Source organism: Citrus sinensis, chromosome 4 (genome assembly GCF_022201045.2).
Source record: "Citrus sinensis cultivar Valencia sweet orange chromosome 4, DVS_A1.0, whole genome shotgun sequence".
Classification (NCBI taxonomy): domain Eukaryota; kingdom Viridiplantae; phylum Streptophyta; class Magnoliopsida; order Sapindales; family Rutaceae; genus Citrus; species Citrus sinensis.
In genome coordinates, this window is record NC_068559.1 from 27,542,488 (window position 1) to 27,563,411 (window position 20,924).

Sequence of the window (20,924 nt, forward strand, 5' to 3'; positions counted from 1 at the left end):
ACTCTAAATGAGGCCCAGGCCCCTCCATCGTCCTGATCAACGCAACTAGTAATTCTAGTTCTTTTTAAGGCCTCTCCGCATTTTGTTGTAGGGTAATTTTTAAAAATCTCCCCTGAGGTTTGGGTTTGTTGTAAATAGATAACGAGAATTGATTTATTTGTAAAAAACTCTTTATTGTCAGTTAAGTTTAACATTGACCGTTAGTTGACCGTGCAAAGACAATATTACCCTTAACAATAGTTTATAAACGAAAATAACTAAAAAAAAAACCAAAATTATTAGCTATTTTACACTTTTTAAATTATTGATATTTTCTTAAAGTTCCTATAAAAAAGTTAAAATTAAAAAATTAAAAAATCCTCTTTAAATTATTGATATTTCCTTAAAATTCCTACAAGAAAGATAAAATTAAAAATTTAAAAATGAAATAGTCATAATCTTTACTTATGATATTGTAAATTTTTAGAATTGACAAAGATAAAATTGTCAAAAAATAGGGTTTGTGCTTTTTGCACCAATAATTTTGGTTTTTTTATAATTATTTTCGTTTACAAACTATTGTTAAGGGTAATATTGTCTTTGCATGGTCAACTAACGGTCAATGTTAAACTTAACTGACGGTAGGAGGTTTTTTACAAATAAATCAATTCTCGCCATCTACTTACAACAAGCCCAAACCTCAGGGGAGGTTTTTAAAAATTACCCTTTTGTTGTTATTTTCGTATTTGGATGCATACGTGTGCATGTGTGCATACGTGTGCAAAACTAGTTTCAAGGGAGAATATTCATCTTCTTTTGAAATCCTCAAGTCGAGCCCACCATCTAGTTATGGGCTGAATTAAATTGAATCCATCCAAACAAAAAACAGATCACATCGACGGCCATCTAAAACGCGGGAAAAAATCAATCAAACACTGTCCGTGCATGGTTGCTTCCGTTACCACCGAAGATAGATAGATTTAGGAATGAACGAATAATCATGAGCAGCTGCTCCTTGAGAAGCGCAGCAAAGCACCCATTGCCCTTCACATCTCTATTAGATTCAGCAACAACTCTGAAAGAAGTAAAACAAATCCACACCAAACTTGTCGTTAACGGGAGTCTCAACGACCCTCACCTTTTAGGCCAATTTGTTGCGGCAATTGCCTTGTACAACCCCAGCAATCTCACTTATTCCGCTCAAGTGCTTCACCAGTGCCGCAAGCCAACTCTCTTTGCCTTAAACACCTTGATCAGAGCCTACTCCAGAAGCCCAACCCCACATCAATGCTTTCTTTTCTATAAGCAAATTCAACATTCTACTCCCCATCTGTTACCTGATAATTACACTTTTAATTTCCTTGTCCGCTCTTGTGCGCAGATTTTGTCACCCGGCACTGCCCTGCTTGTTCATGCTTCTGTTCTAAGACGCGGGTTTCACAATGACCCTCATGTGCAGAGCGGCCTGATTTTTATGTACGCTGAATTGGGTTGCCTGGGTTACTGTCAGAAGGTGTTCGATGGAATTCACGAACCAGATGTGGTTTGTCAAACGGCGATGATAAGTGCTTGTGCAAAGTGCGGTGATGTTGATCTTGCCAGGAAGATGTTTGATGAGATGCCCGAGAGGGACCCCATTGCCTGGAACGCCATGCTTGCGGGGTATGCGCAGTGTGGGAAGTCGAGAGAGGCGTTGCACCTGTTTCATTTGATGCAAATTCATGATGTTAAGCTTAATGAAGTGTCTATGGTATCAGTCTTATCTGCATGTACTCATTTAGGTGCACTTGATCGAGGGAGATGGGCTCATGTCTATATCGAAAGAAATAGGCTTAAGATGACGGTGACATTAGGGACCGCGCTCGTCGACATGTATTCAAAATGTGGCAATATGAATAAGGCCATGGACTTTTTTTGGGGTATGAAGGAAAGGAATGTGTATACATGGACTAGTGTAATAGGCGGGTTAGCCATGAATGGAGCTGGAGAGAAGTCTCTTGAGCTTTTTTCACTGATGAAACAAGCAGGGGTTCGTCCCAATGAGGTTACTTTTGTTTCGGTGTTAAGAGGTTGTTGTGTTGTTGGATTAGTTGAGGAAGGTCGGGAGCATTTTGATTCCATGAGACGAGAGTATGGGATTGAGCCTTGGCTTGAGCATTATGGTTGCTTGGTTGATCTATATGGTCGGGCTGGACGCTTAGACGAGGCCTTGGATGTGATTAATAAAATGCCAATGAAGCCCCATGCTGGTGCATGGGGAGCATTGCTCAACGCTTGTAGAATGTATAAGAATACGGAAATGGGTGAGCTTGCATCGAGGAAGTTAGTGGAGCTCGAGACCAAAAATCACGGTGCGTATGTGCTCTTATCAAATATCTATGCTGAATCCAAAAATTGGGATAGAGTTATTAATGTGCGGCAAATAATGAAGGCTAAAGGTGTGAAAAAGCTCCCCGGTTGTAGTGTAATTGAGGTTGACGGAGAAGTTCATGAGTTTTTTGCTGGGGACGAAACACACCCTAGATACAATGAAATCGAAGTTATGTTAGGAGAGATCTCCAGGAGGTTAAAATTGGCCGGATATGTGGCCAACACTAACCCCGTGATGTATGATATTGAAGAAGAGGAGAAAGAGGACACTTTGTGTAAACATAGTGAGAAGATTGCAATTGCTTTTGGCTTGATCAGCTTGAAGGAAGGCGTTCCCATTAGAATTGTGAAGAACCTAAGAGTTTGCTGGGACTGTCATGATGTAACAAAGATGATATCTAAAGTGTTTAACAGAGAGATCATTGTAAGGGACAGGAATAGGTTTCACCATTTCAAGGATGGTGAGTGCTCATGTAAAGGCTATTGGTGAAATAATAATCAATCAATCTGCTGCGATGATTCAATTCAAGTGCTTTTCTGTAATTATTTTGAGCTACCATCAGGTTTTTAATTAATATGCTAAGTCACCGGCATCCATTTTGAGTCATTGCAAGTACGATTCTACCAAATTAAACCATTCGACTTTCACAACATGTTATGGAAACAAGATTAAACGCTTTCACTCGTAGTTTATGCTCAAGAATAGGAACAGGAGTAATATTATAATATATTAGAGGTATTATGTTAGTCATACAATAATAAATGGTACTATGAAGTGTGTGTATTTATTTTGAAAGATCACATTGCAAGTGGTGGTTACGTTAAATTTAATTACGCATGTCATGCATTTATCAACTAGTTGTATTCCATTTGATATATTATAAAATTTCTCCAAGAATAGATCGACAATCCAAAATCAATAGTTATCATGACATGTTGTTAACAAATGTCTTGTATCCTCACAGTGGCCTAGACACTTAAATTAAGGGGGGTTTAGTTCAAAATTTTTAATTTAATTTAATTTGGGTACTTTATTTATTTATACAATTCCCTTGAATATATTTAAAGTCTCAACAACACAAATTCTATTATTCTTTTAAATTTTAGAAAATAATAGTAATAGATTATTTATTTTAAATGTTGGAGCTCATTGTGTCACACTTGTGAAAATATCATTTTTCTAAATAATGTCCACCAAATATCTAAAAATACAAAATTATATAATTATTGGGATTTGAATTTTGAACAAAGTCTTCAGAATCACTAAATAACACTCTTACTACTAAATTATAAGTATTTTGTTATATTTAAATGTACCCAAATTCTTTTTAGAAAATGAAGCACCTCCTAATCCTTACCTAGGTCCACTCATGTTGGAAAGAAGAAATGACTAGTTATCTATATTGAAGAATTATGAACCGCAAGCGAAGCGAATTGCAGGTTAGTGCTGCAAATTGTCCTGCATATTCCAAGATGGGTAAAATTTCCTGTTAAAACTTTAACAAAATACTGATGTGTGCACATGGGAATTCTTAGCATTCAAGCTTACAAATTGCTGTCAATGTGTGGCTTCTGAAGCAAGACGACAACACCGCCGCCTCAAAAATCAATATATATATGTGTGTGTGTGTGTGTATATATATATATGTATGTATGTATGTATGAATTAAAAGATTACACAAAATTCTTGATAAAGATAGTGCAGCTGCACCGAAAATATTGTTGTGTAGTGGCCGGTGATGAGCCCATAAATTAATGCTGGCTCTTCCCAATTTCCATTTCACAAGATTAGGTAGCTCAGTGAGGCAGCATATTCAATGTTGAAATTTGTTGTTTAATGGAGCCGCATTGAGTTTACCAAATAAATGGGCATTCTCTTTGTGAAGAAAGCGACAGAAATGTACATATCAAACAAGGATTTTCCAAATCAAACCATTCGCTTTGAGCGGTAAGATTTTCTAAAATCTGCAGATTCTTAATCAGATATTTAAGGACCATAAGTGGAGTTTTCATTTCACCAAAATCTTCGTTTAAATGTCAATTAAGTATGTCACACATTTGGTTAAATTCCAAGGTCAGTAGTCGGCATCTGCTTCTTCTCTTAGTGAAAGAAAAGAAAAACACGCCCAATCTGAAAGTAACTTGCAAAAGTGAAGTGAACTTAGACAGGTTAACAGCGTGAAAATGACTCCATGCAAATTTGCAGATGCCTAACAAGACGAGGATTTAGATAGTTTCTCGATCGGTTTCAGCTTGTCAAACACTTTCTTTCGGAATACGTTTGTGTTCAATGCATTAAGATAACACGTACAACGTGTTACAGCAGGATTAATTTCCAAATTATCAACTATTACGTAAGAGTGGTCACCCAATTAATACCAGATTGACAGATTCCGAAACTGCACCACACCAGATATGATTGATTTTTTTACGCAATCCAATGGGAATCCATTTCTTTTGATCTGCAACCAAAGAATAATAATATTGATGCTTGTTAGCTATCTTGAAAGTGATCATCAAGCACAAGCAGACTTTTGAAACTTATGAAGTCTTACCTTATGCTTCAATGTGATCTTCCCCTCTCTTTTTTTTTTTTTTTTTTCCAGTTTTAAGAGCGTCATCTTACCTAAATGTTAAAGGTAAAGTAATACATTGATCTAAATTAAAATTATCCACACGCAACCTTTACTTGGTCACTGCTTAAATATCAAAAATTTAGTAAGGATTTTCACGTGGCATGGACTTAAGAATCTACTTATATATTTGTATAATTAGAGTATGGACAACTAACATATGCATTCACTCACATGGATGTTCAATTTTGGCTAGAAATAAACCTAATTTTGTTGGTAGACCCAAGATAATCAGTGAGACTCAATTAATTGTCTAATCTTAATTAATTAAAATAAATCACATTGCTTCCATTAATCCTAATTAAGTTGACAGTTGACTCCAATTAAATTCGAATAAAAGATTAATCCTTGCACGTCAGTTAAGCCAAAGAAGAAAGAACTAAAGAAATTTGAGTATCCTTTGCCGATAGTTTAGTTACTTAAGAACCAATTGTTTATATAAAGCGTGCAGGATTGGGCGTTTACTTTTGCAAATTAGGACAAATTAACTACTGTTAAGTAGCCTTACTATTAGTTTAATGAGCTGAATCTATAACGTGGAGCCCTTTGTTGACTTCAAATTGCTAGGTTACCCATCGTTTCATTCCCTTTGCTTCGTCATGAATGCAATCTGAATCAAACTCAAATATAAGAAGTTATACATGCCTCATACTCTGCTGGTTCATGAATATAAGTTAGAATCAAAGTCAAATTTGTTTACGAGTGGGCCTAAGTTACTTTATCATGCGATAAGGATAAGACGCAAAAATCACAGAATTTTAAAGATGTCGTCTCATATCAGTAGAGAATGAATCTTAAGTAAGTACATAATATTAAGCAATCCTCAAATTTTTAAGTTAGTTTTTTATGTGAATTATGCTCATAAACTTCTATATGATATCAGAGTTAAAATATACATGATGAAATTCACACCACTTTTATTATGTGATAATATATATAAGTAAAACTAATCAAATATTATAAATGAGAGATTCTAACTTCTAAATTTACATGTATTTACTGGTTTTGACTCTTGAACATTATAAATAAGAGATGTATATGATTCTGAAAGGTTACAAAAATATTTAAGTACGAATTACACTATTACTGTTAGACTAACTCTACAAAAGAATTTTTGATAAAATTTGTCGTGGGCTCTATAATATTCTTTTAATCCTAAACTATCGGATGATTCCATTTTCCTTTTGATATCTAAATCTAAATAGTATCTGCATTTTCAATGTATCACTTTTACAGTTTCTAAAGCAAGTCGCATGGTACATATAACTAGCTTCATCGTCAAACACGAAAATCGATTCTTTATTGATTTCGGTTCTAAAATGAAAAATATACCCTAAATACAGATAATATTAGAACAATCCAACTTATTTTTTAATTAAAAGTAAAAATTATCCGTTCTTAAATCCGATATTTAGCATCTACGAATTATTGTAAGACAACTACACAAATCATTATAACAACTATTAAATTAGCAGCCGTTTTCAGTTGTATGTTCAATTCATTTTGATTTTTGAATTCTGACACATTTTACTAGTTCAGAAATCTTATGTTATCGTGGATCACATTCCACTTTTCAAAAAAAAAAAAAAAAACAAACGTGGATCACGTCCCCGCCAAAGAAAAACCCTAGTGCGAGCGGAAGTAAAATAAACCAAGTCCTTAACTCAAAACTTATCCACTCGCAGTCAGTAAAGTCTAATATCAGTCCCTTCATGGCTTCATCAGCCTGAAACAATTAATTAATAACACAGATGTGAAAGTGAAGCCTCAAATGTGATGGGCAGCCAGCTTTGCGGCTTGGGAATTTTGCTTGTTGTAACAATTCAATTGGATCTTTAATTTTAGTTTCCTATCCGCTTAAGTTTGTGGATGGTACGTAAAACAATTTTTTTAATTAATATAGTATCCGACTTAACTAAATATATATATGAATTGAAGATTGAAGTAACGGTCATACACACATCCAATAAGAAGGACCGAAAATGAATCGGATAACTATAAGTAATACAAGGCTGCTAAAATGAAAGATTCTGAAATTCCCATAAGTAAAGAAGATGCCGTTTCTTTTACTTTTCTTGAGAATGAGAACCTTTTTTTCTCCAGAGATCATGAATTGTGATGATTTTTGGTGTGCATGCTTTCACTTGTAACTTCATAGAATTTAGATGTGCGATCATATTTGGTATTAGCCGTGTACAAAGAATCTATATACGAGCGGTTCCATTTCCTTTGTCTAGTATTTATGAGAGCTTTAATTTGCATTAATTCTTCGCATTCTGTATGTTCGCTTATTATCTGGCTAAGGATATCTTTCAATAATTCTATTCCATTAACTTCCTAGCCTCACCTTTTGGCATCTCACGTCTTTTGCAATAAAACATACTGAGTATCTTTTTCTAGCTTTAATACTTGTTTGTTTATATGACTATATACCCCGTCTCATACTAAAATTGGGTAGCTGTAACTTGAAAATTATATCACTAAAGTATTTGATAAATACTGATGGTTGTGATTTAGAAGTTAAGCTGATTTAATTAATTACTTTTATGATGAAAAAAATTTATAATATCTTTAATTTAAAAGTTATATTAACTGCACACTATTAACTTTTATTTTATAGTTGTAACTTTTTTCCTGCAATTGTTGCAAATTAAAAGTTATAATATCTCAATATCAAACATAACCTTAATTTCAAAGATTAAAAAAAAATTATGTATATATCTTGATTTAATTAATATTTATTAGCACTGATCCACCTTAGATATACTCCTACTTCCTTAGATGGTAAAACAACATTCTCATTAAATTGATGTACATTTGGTCTTCACCCTACCCTGCATTCTTCTCACAAGTCATTTTTATCACCAAACACACTATTAAATTGAATGGGTAGAAAATTAAGTCGTAATATTAAATCAAGGGAACAAACCCTTTATATAAATAAGGGAAAAAATCATTTTCACCCTTAAGGTTTAATACAATAGTCCATTCCATACTTATTTTTTAAAATAATAGTTAATTTGACCCCTGCTTTTCAAACAATAGCCAAAAATACAATTCCGCAAATTTATCATTAGTTTACTATGTAATTCATTGAGGGAAAAAAGAATTTTCAATTAAGGATATATAAACTATTTAAAAGTAAAACTCTTAAACACAATTAAATAACATCTTACTTTCTACGTAAATTTAAAATTTAAGGATAACTTAATGAATAAACAATAATAGCACTAAATAATATTTAAAATATATATTTTGGACAAAATTAAAATTAAAAAAGATTTCTGGGCAGTAGAGTGAATTTTTTCTTCTTTTTTTGGTCATTTAATTTGTTCTAACTTTAATATAGTCAAGAAAAATAAAATAAATAATCAATTAGTATTATTATTTTACCAAAAGTAAATGCAAACTCCTTCATTTGCTTTAAAAAACACACAATAAAGAATCATTTAATGAACACACACACTCAAATATATATACATTGCATGCTCTTTAGTGTTATTTTTGTTTAATTAAGTTATCCTTAAATTTTAAATTTATATAGAAAGTCAGATGTTATTTAATTTTGTTTAGGAGTCTTATTTTAATTTTTTTTTGTATATCCTTTATTGAAAATCTTACTTTTCCCTCAATAAATTATACAACCAACTAACTTTAAATTTATTTTGCGCTCAATGAATTATACAGTAAACTAACTATATATTAACGGAATGGTATTTTGGGCGATTGTTTAAGAAGTATAGATGAAATAGGCTATTATCTAAATAATAAAGATGAAATGAACTATTATTTAAATAAAAGGGATTGCGACCTAATTAAACTACATGAGTACGGACACAATTATGAAATCGGTTAGGTTTGAATTGACATATTTTTTTTTTCATGTTAGATTAGTATTTTAATTCTTGATTCAGTTACCTGATTGATGACATGATTTCATTTTATATTTTAAATCAATTCGTAAATTCTCATTACAAAACTTAAATATTGAATATAATTCTCTTTTTTCCTTTTTTTCTTTTTTTTTGGAGGGGAAAGAGGAAGGATAAACAGATACATAATGTTTCAAAAATATATATAGATTTAAAATTTTAATAGTGTAAATCTATAATATTTTGAAAGATATGTGAAGTTATTATGATTATTATTATTATTATTGCTAGCTCTACGAGCACCCATTTAATCTTGAACCCAAAATCTAAATTTGTGAATAACACAATCTTGAAGCTAAAACTAGGCTTCATGTTACAACTTTCAGCACAACCGACTTCTATTTGTTTATTTATTTTGTCTATGAAGACGCAACAGAAATTAGTTAAAGGGACGACTTCAGCTTTCAGCCTTCAGCCGTGAGCCGTGAGCCGTGAGCCGTGAGCCGTGAGCCGTGAGCCGTGAGCCGTGAGCCAGGAGCCATGACTTGGGGACCAACAAAAAACAAAAACACAAAAGACAAAACGATTCCCTTATAAATAAATGCGTGAGGCCACTGGGATTGGTTGCACTGTGCGTCAATCGATCAAGACGAGAAATTTTCATTAATAAATATTGGAACCCCTCACAGTCACCGTCACTGTCAAGTGTCACCCGCACAGAAAGAGTAGCGGGGATCGCTTACTTTGCTAATCGAAGCTGTCGCGTTGCCCTCCATCTCAAATCTCAATGCACTAAAATATCACCATCGTCGTCGTCATATTCTAACAGAAGTAATTTCTCATGACTCTTAAATTGTTTAATAAATAATAAATAAATCGTATAAAAAATTTATTTTAATTTAGATATAGATAATATCACTTAACAAGACACGATATTAAAATCCTATTTAATTTAATTCATTTCAGTTGAATCCTCTTGTTTACTTGACTTATATTTTTATGTTATGCTTTGTAACTATATGGGCCTTGTTTCAATAATTAATCACGAAAAACATTGGAAAAATTATCATTCGTACATCATAAATTTTTGTTTTTATAAAAAATATTATAACATTTTAAGAGTGTATCAATCGTTCACCCTAAATTGATAAAAATTATCTGACGACCACTAAATCGTTAGCCGCCGTTTGAAAGTTAATGACACTGTAGTGAATTGATGATTTTACCATAAAAATTTATTACTTGTATACCCTAAAAATCTCTTATTATCACTTATATACCCTTAAACTATCACTTGTATCATATAAAAATACTAGATTACCCATATGACGTCATCATATTTAAACGGCAACTAACGATTTTGTGGACATTAGATATATTTTATTAGTTTAAGGTGAATAATTGATATACCCTGAAAATATTGTAGTAAATTTGATAACGGAATAAACTAAGGGTATACGATTGATAATTTCCGAAACTCCAATAATTATAGTATGCAATTATAATTTAGCATTAGGTCTTTAAAAAGGCGAAGAGGATTGAATTTAAAGAAGACCCTAACTTCGTCTTATTGAATAACTTTTATTTGCTTCCATTCATCTTAAAAATTCACGACATGGCCAATTGACCTAACCTAAAACGACATATATATATTAGTCATTCTTAGAAATTAGAGATGAATATGAAACATGCCCAACTTAGCTTTATTCTCGGTAGTCATTTTAAACCACCAACCTTTGTACCATGCGCAAACTTCTTCCATATGTATGTATGTATATGTGTGTGTGTGTATAAAGGCACTCAAAGCCACCAAAAGCTACGAAACACATCCTTTATTGCCGACTTTACCTTAATTACACGCTTCAACTCATATATAGTGATATAATTACTATTTATATGTCGTTTTTTTTTTTTAAAAATTTTTGAGTTGACTTCGTGATCGAAAATATATGCTTGAACAGAGTCACGTTGCACCTGCACCCAACTAGTATCTTTACTGAATTTCTATGAATTAAATTTCCAATAAAGTAGCATAATCAAATGAAATACAGTCTCTATTTTATATAACATCTTATTTAGAAAAGCTTTTAATTCAATAGATTTGCTCTTGGATCGGAACAGTGATATTTAATTTCCTGAGGTCTGTTACGTGGCATGTTTTGATAGGCTACAACTTTATATCGAAAGTCTTCTGTAGACGAGGGAAACCCCGTGTTGCTCATGCTAATCACCGGTTTGTCTCTTTTTAGAGAGGAGAGGTTAGTGAGTCTGATGCTGTATTATGTGGCAAGTTTTTATTGGTCAAGTTGGCATATCAAAAACTTAGGTAAACATAAGACGACTTGGCCATGGCGGGAAATCTATAAGTCCTGAGAGCATGTTACATGTTGTATACTGTTAGACGGCCGCGTACGCATGGTGAAGACCTCTCAACAAAATCTTTCAATAAATAATTATCAATACACAAATACAATATACTACTTGTAATGTTCCTCATTAATCGGTCTTAATGGGTAATTAATACATGTCGATTGGAACCACAAATTGCATATTAAAAGTTTACAACTTGAGTTCAGAACTTTTCACCATCTCATTTTACCTCACCAATCTTCATTTTTCAGTTAACACCATTAAAAAATTTAAAATAATACTACTTGTTAAATATACCCCATTTAATCCCCACTTTTTCCTCATAATAATTTTTATCCTTTTTTTTTCCATATATCTATTCCATTGTATAAAACTTAAAAAATCAGATTTAAAAGAGAAAAAAATGATATGATAATCTCTCTCTTTCTTATCAACATTGAACATAGCATAATAATCACATTATTATCACCACTCATACCAAAAACACGATAATTTATCGTTTATGATCCAAATCATTATCAATATTGATATATTATTATCAAAGCTCTTCCACTCATATCTATTTTTTACTACTGGAGGATTATGATATCAATAATACCGATCATTCAAGGGACAATTAAGGTGTTAAAGATAATTAAACATATTACAAAAATTAAAGGGAAGAAAACTTTGAACTTACATAAGGATAATCTAAGTACATATTAACATAAAAATGACAAATGAAAGTTGATGAGATAAAATATCACCAATATCACCGCACTTTGAATTTTTCATTTTTTCTTCATGTGAAAGTTCTTAGTTGAAGGAATTGCAGTAGTGGGCATTAAAGAGTTCTGTAAATGGTGCAATCGTCCACGCCATTAAATGATTTGTTGCATACCCATTTGCTCAATGTGTTTTAAATACATCAACTTGACGATTGAATTTGAAGTTGCTAATTATTCCTAACCGTACGTGTGCAAACCATATCACGCCCAATCGAGATATGGACACACAACTGTTAATACCAGAACGAATTAATTAATTAAATTAACATGTCACGGACTGACCGTAAAGGACTCAACAATAAAATATTTTCTTAATTAATTCAATCATCTCAAGGAAGTTATGTTATAAAATTAAAAAATATCAAAAGATCAAATAGTAGTGTAAAGCTTTGATTTGATTTGAATTTCGTGTTCTATTTTAAGGCCTTTAACTTTAGGGCATTCCGCGGTCGTACCACTAGCACAAGTGAGTGGAGGAAGGTGGGTATGGCCTTAAAAAAGTTAAAATTTGACTCCTTTTCATCTCTTCGTGACTATTCTTTATGAACCTTTAATCTTTTAACACCCAATACCAAATCGATCAAATATACGAGTCACTCTTTCATGCAACTTAGGAATCCGCCGTGTGATCACTCATCAACCATTTGTATTTTGTGCGTGGAATATGATGATTGATGAAATCCAATCTATTAAGTAGACGGTGATCACAATTGTATGTATTTTGCAGACACTGGTATTAGATCATCTTACATATGTGTGTGTGTTAGAAATCTTGAAGTGTAGAAAAAATTTACGAAAATTTTAAAATCATAGGATTTAAGAAATTTAAAATTTAAAGCATTTAAACTATACGATTTATGCGTTTTTTTAAAATACAAAATTTTAAGTTATAACATACTTATATATATATATATATATATATATATATATATATATATATATATATATATATATATTATCTTAAAGAATTCCCTAGTTAATAAGTCAAGCTGGTTTCTAAAGGACCAAGTTGCTACGCGTGTACAGAGGATTAAAGAATTTATTCCCTTATCTTAATCAAATATTTAATTGACAATGTAACAGAAAGGAAAGAAGAAGACTAGCCTAATAAAGGAAAGAAAAATAAAAAGATCTTCTTCTTTAAACATAGCCACACTGTGAAAGACAACATAACATACCATTTTAGGAGGGTGACTGGGTGAGGTATCATCACTTTCACTTTACATTTAATATTAGTTTTGTGGTCAAACAAAGACAAAGGGTACCCCATTTTTTGTTTTTTGTTTTTTTTTTAATTTTATTTTATTTTAAAAAAATTATCATTCGTATACTCTATAAATATTCTGTTATCAAAAATACTATAACACTTTGAGGATGTATCAATCATCTATTATAAATTGACAAAATATATTTACCGTCCACCAAACCGTTATTTGCCGTTTAAATAAGATAACGTCAGAGGGATAATTTAGTCTTTTCATATAATACAAGTGATAATTTAAAGATATATAAGTGATAATAAAATAATTTAAGGGTATATAAGTGATATTTTTCAAGGGTAAAATCGTCAATTCACTATAATTTCATTAACTTTCAAACGACAACTAACGGTTTAGTGATCGGCTGATAATTTTTGTCAATTTAGAATAGACAATTAATACACCCTCAAAATATTATAATATTTTTAATAATAAAACATTTATAGAATATATAAATGATAATATTCCTTTATTTTATTATTATTATTATTATTTTGGGTGGAACCGTGGAAGGATTTGATGCTTCAGCAAGGCCTCTCTCTCTCGCTCTCGCTCTCGCTCTTCCCTGCTTTTTGGGAAATTTATTCATCTTTTTCTAACCAACAAGCTGTTACAAGCAGTCTTAGATGAATTGAAAACCTACCAATATATTTTGTTTCACCCTGTTCTTTATATTAGGGAGTAGGGACATTGAGTGGCTAAACAAAGATTGTTATGATTAGAAATTAAAAAATTTATTCTCTGAAACACAGGGAGGAGAGGGTGAAAAAGGAGATTCAAAGTCATTTTCTGAATGGTCTCTAGACAATTCTCTCCCCAAGTTTTGACCCTTATAGATTTCAGCTTTCTTCTCCCCATCCTTCCGAACTCTTTAAATATCCTCACCACTCATCACTCTTCTTTTCTAATCCAATAAACTTTCTCATCAGTAGAGATCCAATAATTCCCAACTTATCCAAGTTGAAATAAAAGAAACAAGACTGTTCTCGAGATGGTGGGTTCCTCTTAATTCTCCTTTTTAATTAGTTCCTTTCTGAGAAACCCCAAAAACATAATTTCAATTTGCATGTGCTTACACTTAATTAGTACCATTCACGACTCCTAGCTCATGAATCAGATCTTTTTTTGTTTGCTGCTTATAGGAAGAAGCGCAGCAGCTCACCAGATGGGAAGGCTATGTGGACTGGAGGAACAGGCCTGCCCTCAAGGGCCGCCATGGTGGCATGCTTGCTGCCTCCTTTGTTTTGGGTCAGTATATGTACAAGTACATTCATACAAAATTTTAATCTTTTTTTTTTTTATGTATATTTTTTAAATTAACATGAAGTGTGGTGGTGAAAATACTACTGATGGAATAACTTGTTCATTTCATTTGTTAAAGTTAGTAAGTAAATTAATTAATTTTGTATGTGCAGTTGTAGAAATATTGGAAAACCTGGCGTATCTGGCTAATGCAAGCAACTTGGTGCTTTATTTATCCGAAAATATGCACTTATCTCCCTCCAAATCTGCTAACAATGTCACAATTTTCATGGGAACTGCCTTCCTTTTGGCTCTCCTCGGTGGCTTCTTGTCAGATGCCTTTCTCACCACTTATCACATCTACCTGATAAGTGCAGTTGTCGAATTTCTGGTACATTTCTCTTTTGATTTTACCTTTCTTTTTTTTTTAAAAAAAAAATAATCGAATGCTCATCAAGTCTGATTGTCTTATAATGTTTCTTGTTTGTTTGTTTTTCTAATTTTTACTTACAATTAATTCTTCTTCCTTCTATATTTTCATTTTGAAACCCCAAAAAACTCAAAACACAATGCTATCTTTTGGGTTGCGTCCGAATCCGCTTTCAGAAATGTGAAAGCAGACATTTTTTTTTCGCACGAAATTAATATGAGCGTAAAAACCAAGTCAAAGCATCAAAAGCACGAGGCCTAGTTGTAGCTGTAATAAAGTTACCCTGTGATTAGTCTGCAACTTTATGCGTTGAACTGGGTAACACTGTCTAGGTACGACTAACGACGCCGCTTGAGCAGCAACTTGGTGAATGAATGCATGAATGATCTATGCATCATTTACAATGGGCCCAAAAAATTTTCCTCTTTCTTTGCAACACTTAACTGTATGTTCTTTCTTTTTCCAAGAGAAATTTACACGAGGAAAGTTTTACACTTTTTTAATTGGGCAATTTTGGTTTTGGGCTTTTAGAATCATCGATATAGCGATTTTGGGTATACAATTGTCGTGTGCACTTTTACTTTTTAGATAGTATTAATTAACTAGTAATTGTCATTGTTACATATTGATGACTATTTTCCGGTATTTTTTTGTTTTTTTTGGCGAGAGACGACCGATGACAATTTAATCACGATGAACACATAAAATTAAATTGTGGGGGGTCCATGGGGTCCCACACACACCACTCATGCTACCGTGTCCGACCCGAATTGAGGGGTATCCCGTGTTAAATGTTTGTGTAGTGTTAGGACAAGAGATATGATGTCGTTGTCGTTTAGTTTCAAACTTGAAAGCAATATCTAACGTTGTCTTTCTTGCTTAACGATTTTGTCTCTGGTCGTGAAAGACAACGCCTCTCGGAAATCACCCAGTAAAACGCGACCACCGTGGCAGATGTCCTTCCCTTTTGCAAATGCCAGATGTTACTTCAGCGTCTGATCGTCACACAAAAGTGTTATAGAAGACACGTGTGCGCGCGTGCATATTCTATGGTCTGGGGTGTATGGTAATTTCGATCTGCCAATGACAAAAACTTTGTTGTAGGGGAATTTTTAATGGATATTTCTTGTTATAGTATTATTATTATTATTATTTTCGAAAGCGAGACAACCATAAATGGCAAGGGTTGTTGAGTATGTATGTTACATTAATTGTAACATAGCATTTGCCTCATGTTTTATGCAGGTTATGAACCACGTGTATGGTTTATAGTCCGTAATGTGAGTCTGTACAAAATAAAAGCAAAATTTACTAGCTTCCCACTTTGATACAAGGAGCAGACATCTTCTGTTTTTGAAAAGAAGGGGCCAACATCTTTAAGACGACTGACTCGTCACTTCTCACTTCCCTCTTTTTATTTTTTGTCTCCTACTTTGAAAGGACGACGTTTCATAGTTACTGCGACATAAGAAGTCTATTTCTGGGCCTCTACAGTCCAAAACTTGAAATGGGGATTAGCACATGGGCTGGGACCCACAAGTATGGTGCTCTGATTCTGTGAATTAGACACCAAAATTGGATTACTTTCTTGCTCGTTGCTTACTTGCATTGGAGCTTCTTATCATCATTAATTTTTTTTAGTAATTATGGGTTGTATTGTTGGGCCTTCGCCCAGGGCCTCAAGTGGTCAGCCACAATGTCCATAATTCGACTTGGTCCATATGTTAAAATAATATGCTTTTTGAAACTTTTTACTCATCCAAGTTTGGTCAATTGAAACAGGGCTTGATTATCCTCACCGTGCAAGCTCGCTCGGCTTCTCTAAGGCCACCGGAATGTAATCCTCCAAACATTCCCTGCCAAGAAGTTGATGGTGGGAAGGCAGCTATGTTGTTCTTAGGGCTGTATCTGGTGGCACTTGGTGTTGGAGGGATTAAAGGGTCACTACCGCCTCATGGCGCCGAGCAATTCAACGAGGCAAGCCCTCAGGGAAGGAAGCAAAGATCAACTTTTTTCAACTACTTTGTGTTTTGTCTATCGTGTGGTGCCCTTATTGCAGTGACATTAGTAGTGTGGATTGAAGACAATAAAGGATGGGAATGGGGTTTTGGAATCTCTACTATTACAATATTGTTGTCAATACCAATCTTTCTTGCTGGCTCATCTTTTTACAGGAACAAGATACCTTCTGGTAGTCCACTTACTACCATTTGCAAGGTAATTAAGCTTATAAAGTCCTGACCATACATAATTGCAGTAGTGGCGCCTCAACAGGAATCAAGAATATCATTCTTTCACTATATTATATATCGTGGACTGACAACTTTATGTGTACTTCCTGCAGGTTTTGGTTGCTGCACTGATCAATGCTTGCACATGTAAAAGTCCTAGTAATGCCATTGTGAACATGTCCACGAGTCCTTCTTATCCAGCAGAAACTGGCAAGGAAGTGGAAGAGGGAACGGACAAAGCAACCGAGTTTAATCCTCAACCCCCAACAGAAAGCCTCAAATTCCTTAACAGAGCGCTTGTAAACAAGCCAGTTCACCCGGTACTAGAATGCACGGTTCAGCAAGTAGAAGAAGTCAAGATTGTGATAAAAATCCTTCCTATATTTGGTTGCACCATCATGCTCAACTGCTGCCTGGCTCAGCTCTCCACATTTTCTGTCCAACAAGCTGCTACTATGAACACCAAGGTTCGGTCAATGAAAGTTCCGCCAGCTTCCCTCCCCGTTTTTCCTGTGCTCTTCATCATGATCCTTGCACCAGTTTATGATCATGTCATCATTCCATTTGCGCGGAAAGTTACCAAATCCGAAATGGGCATTACACACTTGCAAAGAATCGGAATTGGTCTAGTACTTTCCATTATAGCAATGGCGGTGGCAGCTCTTGTTGAGATCAAGCGAAAGAGAGTGGCAACAGACTCGGGCCTTCTAGACTCGGCTAGTCCATTGCCCATAACATTCTTTTGGATTGCATTGCAGTACCTGTTCCTCGGGTCAGCTGACCTTTTTACCTTAGCCGGATTGTTGGAATTCTTCTTCACAGAGGCACCGACAAGCATGAGATCTTTGGCTACATCTCTTTCCTTTGCCTCTTTGGCCATGGGATACTACCTCAGCACAGTGATTGTATCAATAGTTAACGACGTCACAGACCATTCGGGGAACAAACCATGGCTTTCTGGGAGCACCATAAATCACTATCACCTAGAGAAATTCTACTGGCTATTGTGTGTGCTTAGTGCATTGAATTTCTTGCACTACCTTTTCTGGGCCATTCCTTACAAATATAGATCAACAAGAGCTAATGAGTAACACAAGTAATGGATGCATCGGCCTTCAGGCTCAGGCATGTAGAAAAAGTCATCAGATTATGTCACACCATGATCATTTGAATATGCCAGAAAACTGCTTCAGTTGTATACATCAGGTGAGGCAACTGCTGAGGAGATAGCACAGATTAAGCGATTTAGCACCGAAAGGGTCTTTCTACCAGTAATTTCCGGGTCTCTTGAGAATAGAAACTGTTCCTGTAGTTCAAACCGAGTCGACCAATGTACCGTTGTGTCCAGTTTATTGTTTTAAGATGTCTTGAAATTTTACTAGAAGCAACATACACGTTTTGGTTTGCCAAAGCAATTACGGTGGACATTACTTAACCAGAAAAGAAACAAGAGGAAGGGGGGAAAAAAGAAATGCATTTTGAAATTTGAATTGAATGTAAACACTACACAATGACGGCGGGGAAGGTTCTCAGCTCAAAATTGTTCAATGTTCAGTTCTATTTGAGCAGGCATGTTGAGAAGTTTATAATGTATGAAGAAATTAAACATAATAAAGTCCTAACAATCAATATGCAGACTGTCGATTCTGTTGAGTTCATCAAACCAATACCAGCAAAAAGCAACTAAAGAACCAATCGCACTTATAGATCACGAAATCACAATTGCCGTTGAAGCAACTACCAATAGGAGGCATTAGCTGTAGTATTACGTGTCAGAGCACCATGTTTCAAATTTAGGCCACAACTTGAGTGAATGTGATGTTGGGAAAATATGCTCTTTAAAAGCATATATGTTTATTTAATTGTAATAAACAGTTTTTCTGATTAATAAAATAAATGAGGTATTTTATTCAAATATCTTAATTGCATTAATATTTGTATTAAAGTCCATTTAATCATATTATATGTATTTATGTGATCACCATGTGGATTCACAGAAGACATAAATACAAGTTATCTTATGATTAAATAAATTTAGTTCGCAGTTGATAAATAAAGTGGGGCACTTTATTTAGGTATAGACTGTAATAAATTCATTGAATGATTTGTCTTAATCATGTATGAATTTATTGATGTAGTGCGACTACATTGAACAGGATCACATATGAGATTTAATTAACTTTGTAATAACTGTCAGACTTATTAAATCTCATAGGCGTTGATTTTACTGTAATCTTAATCTTGAGTTAATTATGATTTCATGATTGTAATTGTTATTCCATTTGAGTTACCAATGGGCACGACACATACATGTGGTCAAGATTACCCCGTATCTTGGTGGGAGCAATTATGAGTATTGGAGTTATGGATTAACAATATAGAATTTGTACAACACATCTCTTGATGGGTTTTCGGCACTTGATCATAGAATTCTCTGGCCAGAGTGTGTCAACATATTTAGTATGTTGAAAATGATCATTAGAAAAAACCAGTAAGGATCAAGGAATAAGATGTTATTAAATTGATTGGACAGTTGAGATATCAATTTAATTAACGATGTGGTACAAAGGATTGTGCAGTAAAGAAATCAATGTGGCTTGGGACGAATTATTATTCGAGCATACAATTATGGAAGTCAGTTCCAATCTTTTAGTGGAGTAGATTTGGAATTAAATAATTGGGCTAGTTTAATTACAGGCCTAATTATTGTAGCCACTATTGTATGTTCCCAAATGATCCCCGGGTTAGCTCATTTAATTGATTGCACCACTACTGGACTAATAAGCAAGATAACTAGCTATTTGGGTCAAAAGCCTAAATATATCATTTAGTGGGAGGCTCCATTTAATAAGCTTATGTGTAAGGGGCCTTATGTTATTTTACAAGGTGGGTCCCCTATTGAAAAAGAAAACAACGTGAGTTTTATTTAGGGCATTATTTGGAGCCTAGGGTTTTGACTAAATTGAGATATATAAGGCTTATTTTCTCTAAAGAAAATAGAGAAGCCACTTGATACAGATCAGAGAATAAGATTTTTCTCTCCATTGTTGAGAGAAAAATTTTCTCGTGCTAGTTGCTTTGGTAGTGATAAAGGCGCCCACACGTCAAGTGCAGATCGAACCTGAGTCATAACCTGGAAGATCATTGGTGACAGTTCGTGATCCAACAAGCGTGGTGGTGACGGATCGTGATTTAACAGGAGTGGTGGTGGCGGATCGTGATCTAGGAGCCTAAATCACTTCAGCGGAAAAAGCCAACTCAGATTTTCAAGGTACGATTTCTAGAATACCAATTCTTATATATTATATGAGAGCGATCTTCAAAAGGTTTATAAAAAATTTTAAAAACCTGATTTTTCCCCAACATGTGAAACAGCGCGCAGTTACAAAAATTGATAGAAGACGGTACTGCGGAGTTAACGTTGTTATAAAGTGAACTTAAAGTCTTCGGTTCTGTAAATTCATGGTTGAAAAACGAGTTGTGAGAGTGAGAACCCTCATTAGGTTAAAGCTACCCATAGGCATTAGCTATACTGGCTTACACAGTAGCAAAGTTTCCCCACTTTGTAATCCCTCAATCCTCGGGGCTACATAGGTAACATAGCTGGAATCTGTACCTGGTGCTCAGAAAAGTGAGCATGAATAAAATTGTTAAACAATTAAAAAGACAATCAAATGGGGATGTAGCTCAGATGGTAGAGCGCTCGCTTAGCATGCGAGAGGTACGGGGATCGATACCCCGCATCTCCAATTTTACTTTTTCTTTTTTTCC

At 34.1% G+C, this 20,924-nt stretch overlaps 2 protein-coding genes and 1 non-coding gene across 3 annotated transcripts; all 3 read left to right on the forward strand.

Annotated features, from left to right (window-relative positions):
• The first annotated feature begins 751 nt into the window (after window positions 1-751).
• On the forward strand, window positions 752-2,878 carry LOC102615923 (putative pentatricopeptide repeat-containing protein At5g40405). Its single transcript, XM_006483184.4, has one exon. It carries the CDS (start codon window positions 980-982, stop codon window positions 2,837-2,839), a length of 1,860 nt encoding a protein of 619 aa, XP_006483247.1. The 5' UTR covers window positions 752-979; the 3' UTR covers window positions 2,840-2,878.
• Window positions 2,879-13,753: 10,875 nt separating this feature from the next.
• LOC102615622 (protein NRT1/ PTR FAMILY 4.6-like) lies at window positions 13,754-18,557 on the forward strand. The gene is made up of 5 exons (XM_006483183.4): window positions 13,754-14,244; window positions 14,393-14,498; window positions 14,666-14,883; window positions 16,705-17,139; window positions 17,267-18,557. Exons 1-5 carry the CDS (start codon window positions 14,242-14,244, stop codon window positions 18,242-18,244), a joined length of 1,740 nt encoding a protein of 579 aa, XP_006483246.1. The 5' UTR covers window positions 13,754-14,241; the 3' UTR covers window positions 18,245-18,557.
• A 2,272-nt stretch (window positions 18,558-20,829) lies between these two features.
• TRNAA-AGC (transfer RNA alanine (anticodon AGC)) lies at window positions 20,830-20,902 on the forward strand. Its single transcript has one exon. It is a non-coding gene; the product is annotated as a tRNA-Ala (tRNA).
• Window positions 20,903-20,924: the final 22 nt, after the last annotated feature.